This window comes from Lotus japonicus, chromosome 1, assembly GCF_012489685.1.
Source record: "Lotus japonicus ecotype B-129 chromosome 1, LjGifu_v1.2".
In the NCBI taxonomy this organism is placed as follows: Eukaryota; Viridiplantae; Streptophyta; class Magnoliopsida; order Fabales; family Fabaceae; genus Lotus; species Lotus japonicus.
In genome coordinates this window covers 118,642,398-118,651,650 of record NC_080041.1, presented here as the reverse complement: position 1 = coordinate 118,651,650, position 9,253 = coordinate 118,642,398, and the positions used below count along the sequence as shown (strand labels likewise).

The 9,253-nt window shown below is 35.6% G+C and overlaps 2 protein-coding genes across 2 annotated transcripts; both read left to right on the top strand.

Moving 5' to 3' along the window:
• Positions 1–676: 676 nt before the first annotated feature.
• Positions 677–8,134, top strand: LOC130729780 (sialyltransferase-like protein 1). Its single transcript, XM_057581617.1, has 11 exons — positions 677–986; positions 1,068–1,144; positions 1,527–1,613; positions 1,719–1,796; positions 1,884–1,975; positions 2,089–2,290; positions 2,560–2,650; positions 6,539–6,597; positions 6,720–6,868; positions 7,073–7,154; positions 7,242–8,134. Exons 1-11 carry the CDS (start codon positions 863–865, stop codon positions 7,623–7,625), a joined length of 1,425 nt encoding a protein of 474 aa, XP_057437600.1. The 5' UTR covers positions 677–862; the 3' UTR covers positions 7,626–8,134.
• Positions 8,135–8,428: 294 nt separating this feature from the next.
• Positions 8,429–8,677, top strand: LOC130729779 (light-regulated protein, chloroplastic-like; the record flags this gene model as incomplete). Its single annotated transcript, XM_057581615.1, is given in 1 exon segment — positions 8,429–8,677. A coding segment is annotated over 1 exon segment (188 nt), but the record flags the coding sequence as incomplete, so codon positions are not given.
• Between the last annotated feature and the right edge of the window lie 576 nt (positions 8,678–9,253).

Below are 9,253 nucleotides of genomic sequence, written 5' to 3'. Positions count from 1 at the left end.
GCGTGCTATAGATGGCTAGGTATACATACAACACTTCCAAGAACTGCTCGTGAGCATTTGCTGCAATTTAGCATTGGGTGGTCAAAAAACCAGCAGAAGGGTTGTTTTTCTATCTGGATTGCTACAGTCTGGTCCATTTGGTTAGCCAGAAATTCTGCATTTTTTAACTCTGATGAACCGGATATTTCTTCAATCATGGAACTTATCAAATGGCGCTCTTGGCAATGGATTAAATCTAAGGTGAATTTTTTTAGCTATGCAATGTTTGAGTGGTCTTCACAACCTTTATTATGCTTGGAGGGTTTGTAGGAATTGGTTTTGGATATATGTGATTCTGGTACAATATGGTGGAACTCGTATTGTTGCTGAAAGCTAGATTTGGTCATGCTTCAATTTATATTGTTGGCCAATGTATACTATGTGGATTGCAGTTTACTGGTACTGATTTATTGTGGCGGCCTGCGGTGTGGAATACATGTGGTGACTATATTGCCATTACTGGTTTAAGTTTGGTGGCTTTTATTTCTCTAGTTTTAAGGGTCTGACTTGTATTTTTTGAATTCTTTCTTGTATTAAGGATTGGTGTACCCTTATACCCCTTTTAATACAAAATTTTGCTTATCAAAAAAAAAAGTTGGGGTATTATACAAGACGTGACGTAGTCCAATTTAATCATAATATGTTGCCTTGTTACTCCATCTTAAGAAAAGAAAAGTCGGTGCTCGTCGCTCAGAGCGTAAACGTCGTCGCTTCCTCGAACTGAAGCTGTTCCCTGCAACACTCCGGTGCAGTTCCATTTTCATGGAGTTCTAGATTCGATTCTCTCTCTCTCTCTCTGACACTGCGTTTGTGTGCCGTCGCAATGAGACAGCAGAAGCAGGTGAACAGCAACAACCATAGCAGGCAACCGAGGATCCTATATTTGGTGTTTGCCGCTGCACTCTTCTCCCTCATCCTCTTCGCTATCCAATCTTCTTTCTTCTCTGGTAATCATTCGTATCCCTTACAATCACGCAACGCAAATCCCATTCCACTTTTCACTGATTTCCTCGCTTTTTCTTTTTCAGGCTCCCTCTACTCAGATCGTAACTCTGAGACAATTCGTATCTTGTCCCAGTTTCAGTCCTCTCTTCAGCAATGTGTCGTAAGTACCAATTCGATCTCAATACTAGTTATTATACTCATTTACCATTTGGGGTGTTTCGATTATAATAAGTCAATGTGATTTGTGAAAGTGTAAGGGCCCGTTTGGGTTTGGGCTTAATGGAGCTTAGAAAATGCAGTAAATAAGCTCCAATAAGTACTCTTTGGTTTGCATCCAAATGGGTAGTAACTAGTAAGTCAATGTGAATTTGCTTAATATGTTTTTCTAAGATGAAACTTAGTTTTTAAACACTCTAAACTGAGGTTTGGGAAGTGCAAAGTGTAATCCAAACAAGCACTGAGTGTTCCAGACTTTATTTGGCTATATGAATTGAATTGTTTACTATTCTGGAGATATGTGCTAAGCTTGGGGTTGAAAACAGGCGAATAGGGGGCTTGGACTCACTGCACATATTATTGACCATTGTACGTTGATCCTTAAATTCCCTAAAGGCACCAACAGCACTTGGGTATGTCTTTCTGGTGCCTGACCCATTTTTTATTCAGTTTCCATTAATAGCGAGATGATGGTTTTTTACTAATTTTTGTTTACTATTACGTTTCAATGGTTGCAGTATAATGCGCAGTTTAAAAAGTTTGAGCCTTTGGAGTTCCAGTATGATGTTTGTGAGGCAATCATATTGTGGGAACAGGTGGATTGCTATTTTCTTATTAGCCGTGCTTTCATTGTATTTTCATGATGAATCTGTGTTGAATACTGATATATTGAGATGTTGCAGTACCGTAACATGACTACGGTGTTGACCAGAGAGTATCTTGATACTCGTCCTGATGGTTGGTTAAAGTATGCTCCAAAAAGGATAGCACAAGTGTATGGATGCCAAAACCTTACTTCTACTCTTTCTTGGTTTCAATTGCATTGCATTTGTTTGTTTGGAGCATCTTGATAGGAAACGAGTCTAATTACAAGTTTTTTTCTTATAGAGGGGTAAAGAAGTGCACTAATAGGACTATTTGTGAAGAGAACCTCAATATATTATTACCTGCAAAACCCCCCTTTCATCCGCGGCAGTTTCGTACTTGTGCTGTTGTTGGAAATTCTGGGGACCTTCTGAAGACAGAATTTGGAGAAGAAATTGATAGTCATGATGCTGTTTTTCGAGAAAATGAGGCCCCTGTTAATCAGGTAAACCTATTAACTCACACTCGTGCTCTTTATAAAAATAATATTATCTGACAGGGCATATTTCCTGTGACCATGTCTTAATAATTTCTTCTTCCAAAAACTTAGCTTTTGTTACAATAACCACATACTAACTATCTGCTGCTTCAAACTCCAACTATTATTATTTTTACCTCTGATCAAGATGCACATAGGTTGATGTACAGCATGACGTGTATATATCTGAAATACTAAAAAAAAATGCTTATTTTGTCTCTTTATGAATTGTGTAGAAATATGCCAAGCATGTTGGTCTTAAGAGGGATTTCCGTCTAGTTGTAAGAGGTTCTGCTGTTAACATGGTCCCTATTCTAAATGGTTCTGGTAAGTTATTTTACATGAAAACATTTTAAACGAATATTTCAACTCTAATTGCAAAGTAGAATTTTAGCTTACATTAGTTCCATTGAGAATCTATTCATGGTCTCTATCATTTACAAATGGCTACTATTTATAATACAGCCTTAATTCTCTGTCTGCACTCAATAAGTTATACCCATCATTTCTTACCTTAGGATTTAGAACTCTACCTTCCATAATTTTCTTGCAATATCACCTTCCTTTAGTTTTATGTTAACTTTTCTAATTTTCCCACTCTGTGAATTGTACTTTCGTGTGCCTGGTTTTCATGTCCTATGGGTAAAATATTATTATCATTTTTTAAAAATTCTGCATTATCATACAGTTGCCATCCATATATTTTTTAACTATAATGGTCTTGATGTTATTGCATATCCTACTAATTTTTGTGAATGCTTCTATTAAGTGATTAATTCTAGTATTCATTGGGAGATCAAAGTTAATATTAAAGCATAAGGAGTTTTCTCGTCACATTAAAGTATTATACATGTTTATATCTGTCTTGGGATAAATGTTGAATGTTAGGTATTAAGCTTATTAGTTGCACTTTGCCAACATGATAATTACTATTGGTCCAATTGCAGCCCCTTCCCCCGCTGTCAAAATTTACTAACTCTAGCATCTGTGTGATGTATCTTAAACATGATCATTTGCGAAGTGCAACTTGCCATCCAAACCATGGGTTAAACAAAGGTTTGAAGAGAATGTGCGAATCACATAATTGTTTTTTCGAAGAGTATAATAAAAGGACTAACATAGCTTATTGTGTTTGTTCCTGATTAAAACCATGGCTATTGAGTCGAGATTCGAATCATGAATTGAATCTTTTTATGCATCATAAGATACACGAAACAAAAAAAAAAGTCACAAATTGAAATGTAAGCTTATATATCACAATAGTAAGCTTCAAAATAATCCAAGATCCAACTCATCCAAGCCATAAATCAAAATGAGAACAAAAACTTTGGGTAGCTGTCGAAGTTCAAGTGTTCAATTAGCTGAAAAAAACATTGATGCTTCACCCCAACAACTATGTATGTGAACTCTACTTGCACTTAACTAAAAGCCTATGGGTGGAACACTCACAAGCAGGTATTTGTTTGAATGAATTATAAATAGAGCTATTGACATGAAGAACTCACTATATTAATTTAGATTGATTGACATAGTCATTTGCAGAATATACTTGCAAATAAATTGTGAAAGCATAATGAAAAAGGCGTTTAGTGTTGTCAAATAATTTAGTTAAAGTGTTGAAAAAGTCGGTGTGTGAATATTTCTACAGGATGACCAAGTGCTCAACTGCTCAGTATTAATGTATATAGAAAGGCTGTGGTGGGGACGACTTTCTTACTGACAGTGAGAGAAATAAAGAGAAAAAGAACTTTAACTAACGTCTTTTTTGCTAGTGTTCCTGAGAAGTCTAGTATATCAAAATTATAGTGGTTCCTTGTAAAAAATAATAGGTATAAAGCTTTCTCGAGATAACGAGATTACAAGACAAGTTAGTTTTGGAGACGTAAAAGATAATTGCTTATTTCAGAGTAAGTCATGTGGAACATGTCAGAGTGATTGTCAACCCAATAATTTGATAAGAAAGCGCACTCTCTCCAATCAAGAAGCTTGAGAGTTATTTTTGCTTGACAATTTGCATTAGATGAAACACCTACTACACTTTCTCCTGAAATATTAGAGATTGCAAAATTTATCTACCAAATAATTCTTGTACTGTGCCTTGTTATCTTATTTTGGAACTGATGATTTGATTATGAATCTCATTGGTAATGGACTGATAAATGGGAGCGACCAAACCATTTTGGATAAACTTGAAGACCAATTTCTAATAGAGACGCGTGGTCTAATGAGGGGCATGACTTGTCATCTTGCAAAGAGTAATAAGTAAATGATAAAATGTAAAAAAGTTTGTCAAAGATACCTACTTGCGGGAATTAGTAGATTATTTGGAAGTGGTTTCTTTGGTAGACAACATTATAGAAGATATCTAAGAGGGAACATCATCTTCTATACACGATACACGATTGTCCACTTAATTTTTAGATGGTAACAACATTAGTAGTATTTTTTTTCCAAGGTGCTTTTAAGAGAGATGAATGCTCTAACTTTACTCAATATAGTCAATAACTGTGGATTAAGTTATTTGCCAAAGTCACTATCTAACTTGAGACCCCTTATTTTCTTACTGCTCATGAGGGGTGACTCATAGGAATTTATGCCTCCACCGGGAGAGCTAAAAGCACTATCAAGATTGGATACTCATATTGTTCAATTGTTAAAACTACAACGTATTGATCTGATTATCACGTTCCTGAAAGCTTCATGGAATAATTCGGCTGTTCAAGGTTCATCGTTGAATTTGTATTTTTGATCAATTTTAGTCTAAAGCCATCTTCCAACTGTATACTACAGATAAAAAATGCATTGACATGAGTAACACAAATTAATTTCAGAATGACTGGTTGTTAACTATACGCCCATTTTATGTTCTACTGAGTGTCCTCAGTACTGTGACTACATTTTCTCTAGATAGGCACACTGACACCCCTTCTGTTGATTTGTGATATTATTTATAACTAACTGTTTGTTGCAATGGATAGGTTTGATTATTTCTTGTTAGAAATATAATATAAACCATTCATGTGACCCTTACCCAACAACTTAAGCTTTTGGGATAATTGGTTATTTGACATTGTATCAGAGCCTCTATGACCAAAAGGTCTAGAGTTTGATCCTTGCCGCCCCCCATTTTCTAATAAAATGTGGAATTTCAGCACATGGTAGGTGGGCCTGTGAATTATCCACGCTTCACAGCCCAAGTGGGCTCTTGCGTGAGGGGGCGTGTTAGAAATATTATATATTAAATTATTCACGTGACCCTTACCCAACAGCTTAATCTTTTGGGATAATTGGTTATCTGACATTATTTTTTAATAAGCATCTTGATATTTTATATAACTTACTTGAGTACTCCTTAGTTTCTGGTCGGGTGGCCTGTCATTCATGAAATGTCCTTAGCATCACATTTCTGACCAAGGTGTTCAAATTTGATCTTAACTAATCAGCTGCACCTTGCCTAAGCTTGAACAACCTGTGTGATTAGGGTCTCAGGGCTGCAAAATATTAAACAAATTGTAGTAGAACTACAAAAATAAGCGTATTTTGTCTTCCTTGCCTATTTTCCAATCAAAGATGAAACTGTTGACCATTCTCTACATAGTTCTTGAAGAACTAAAGTTGATGCTAGCCCATGTTTATGATGGCAGGTGAATCAAATTACGATGATTCTAGTCATCTGGTGTATCAATTGCAAAAATTACTTAATTTTGAACTGGTAGAGGATGCAATTTAACTTTAACCAATAAATCAGTTTTGCCATACACAATCCACCCTACCTACTTAATTCATATTTTAGAATCTAGATTTTTCATAGATATATTGTACTCGTTGCTTTTCATGGTTGGGATTCAGAAGACCAGCCTTCTAATTTTAAGCCATACATGATATTAAATCTTAGAAGTAATTTATTAACAAGTTCTAAATATTTAGTAAATTAATGAAAAATAACAAGAAGAATTGTTAGTGTGGTAATCCTGTAATATATTAGATTCTTCTACTTTAGTTGTCGAATATATTAATGTATTAACTGGGAAGCTGGTCTAACTATCCTGCTCATATTTATGGGGATCAACTGATAGTAGTTACCCAAGACCAAGAAACTAGAAATATAGAAATCCACTACACATGAGATTTTAATCCTATTCTTTCCGTGTACGGTGTACCTGTTGGTTCTTGACATGTATAAAATGAGAGTTAAAAATGTATGTTCTTTTGCAGATGATGAGGTATTCATAATCAAAAGTATGACACATAAAGAAATCAATGCGGTTATAAAGGTCAGATTCTGTTATTTGATGACTATTGCTTGATGCTTTTCTGTATATGAACTCGATTGGTATGGGAGCAACTGAAAACTTAATTAGTTTATTCACATTCCTTGAACAACCTTTTATGGCAGACTGTACGAAATCCAGTCTATCTCTTCCAAGGTATTGTACTACGTCGAGGTGCCAAAGGAACTGGAATGAAATCTGTTGAATTAGCGCTCTCCATGTGCGATGTTGTTGATATATATGGTTTCACTGTTGACCCAGGATACAGTCTATGGTGGGTTTCTCTATTTGGATTTTGATTTTTTTCATATATTCTAATCTACATCAGTGTGCCGTTTGAAATATATTCCTGGGGTTTGTGCTCTTCAATAGAAACCTCCATTGACTCCAAATCTTCAATTTTATAAATTTACATGAAAGGCTGTGATGCTGATTCCAACAATTATTTTACCTTCTCTTAATCATTTTTCCCCTGTAGGACAAGATACTTCACTGCTCCCAGGAAGGGACACAATCCACTTCAAGGAAGAGCATACTACCAACTTCTAGAATGTCTTGGGGTATTTATCTGAATTATAAATTTCCACATAAATTGCACTTTACATGTATTTTTTGTTGTTGTTATTGACATTAGGTTTTATTGTCAGGTAATCAGGATTCACTCCCCCATGAGATCTAAGAGGAGGCAAGACTGGTCAGATGTGCCTAGTAGTGAAATGATAAGTCAAGCACATGCAGCCGCTTTGCGCTTGAAAAAGAGTCCAGCTGCTCAGCTCGGGCAGTTCGGCAATTGTAAGGTGTGGGGCAACGTGGACCCGGACAAAAGTGGACCTATCTCGGGATCACCAGACATGAGTGATGTCAGGAAGTATTCAAATTACAGTAAATGGGAAGTCATGCCTATTGAGAGTTTGAGGAAAGATGCACAGGATCACTATAAGCAGATGCAAGGGGTGTCTATATATAAATTGGACGGCAATAGGTTGGATGACCTAGTATGTGTAAGACATTCCTTAAAATCTGATGTGTAAATGGTGTCTTTGCGGTCTATTGTTATTCACTGATTACGTCTACCGCCTTCTGAATGGAATCTGAGATAAAATTTCCCACGGCGGGCTGCTGACACATAGCTCGTCAAGCAGTTACTGGTTTATCGCATACCCCATCTATCAGAGGATGGCAAGAATCTCAACTCCATTGAGGGAAGATGACGGAGTCAATGTGTGTAATTTCATTGTTCCGGATGATTTATATTTCAAGGTAGAGATGTAGAAATCGCAATATAGGAATTCTGACCACAGAAATTTGTTGTGCCTCTTTTTCCAGGTTTAAATTGACAGTGATTATTCATTAGTATAATAGATGTGTCTATCTACTGTAACGTATCAATTGGTTGAAGAAGTCTCTGCAGTAAACTGTTTTCCTTTTATGTGATGATCAGAAGAGCCTATAAAGGAGGAAAGTGATAGTCAAACGTTTTGTTAACTGGTTTTCACATGATTGTTAATGGTATTTTGTTGCTGAGTTTTTTTTTCTTTGCTTATTTTGTCTCTCTTGGGATAATCTAATGAAACTATATGGAAGAAATTAAATTTCAGAGCACAATTATCATTTGAAATTAGATTTACTGTGCTGCTTACAACTGGCTATACCAAATCCTCTCTCCGATATGGAAGAAAAAAAATCAACCTGTGGATATTATCATAATTATTGAAAAAGTCCAAGAATTTCACAAAGATCTGAAGCTGATGGACCCCCCCAAAGATTAAAAGGAAACCTTATCCTGAACTTGAAATATCTCACTCTCACCCCATCACATGCAACTTTTCTATAAATTGGAAGCACACTTCCTCAGAAGATTAATCCAAACTCAAACTTCACTAACAACCTTCAAAATGCAGACAGCTTTAACCTCTGCAGCAACTCCCAACGTTGTGCCTTTGACACCTTCAAAGAGTGTCTCCCATCTTACCAGCTTCCCTGCCAAATTGACTGGCTCACTTGCTCCACCTCGTTTCACTGCAATCAAAGTTGCAACTGTCAACTATGACACTTCAACTGTGGATTACACCTCTGCCTTCTCGTAAGCCTTCTCTATCTTTAATATTACAGCTTCTCTGAAGTTTGATAATGATAAAAATGTTTGAACTCACTCATAAGCAGGTAATCATTGTCCACATAAAAAGACACCGGAAAATAGGCGAGTTTATGCATTATTCACGAAAGAGCTTGGCAACGGCATCTAGTGAGACAACTTACTTCATAACTACCCAAACAAATTTAAATTAATGAGCTCTTATGTAAAAAATAATAAAAATATAATATAAAGTTATTCATTTATCGGAAATGTTGGATTGCACAACAGATGGCAATATAGTGTTTTTTTGATCAATCTGTTTTTTAATTGATAAAATAAAACTAAAAGAGTAAGTAAATCCAAATCAAAAGTCGGACAAATATTGAAAATGTTCAAATTGTACATAGGAGCGTCGTGTCATATAACACCGTTATATATATATATATATATATATATATATATATATATATATATATATATATATATAATTTTAAACCGTGCAAGGTTCTCTACAGCTCTCTCCTACGTAATTGTAGGCTCTTGATTTTTTAAATCAACAGTTAAGATTAATCTGAGTAGAAA

What these genes read in the sequence shown, in the direction of transcription:
- LOC130729780 (XM_057581617.1), top strand. Translation starts at nt 863, where the DNA reads ATGAGACAGCAGAAGCAGGTGAACAGCAACAACCATAGCAGGCAACCG. An exon ending in CCAATCTTCTTTCTTCTCTG is followed by an intron (nt 987 to 1,067) that starts GTAATCATTCGT and finishes TTTCTTTTTCAG; the next exon opens with GCTCCCTCTACTCAGATCGT. An exon ending in AACTTCTAGAATGTCTTGGG is followed by an intron (nt 7,155 to 7,241) that starts GTATTTATCTGA and finishes TTTTATTGTCAG; the next exon opens with GTAATCAGGATTCACTCCCC.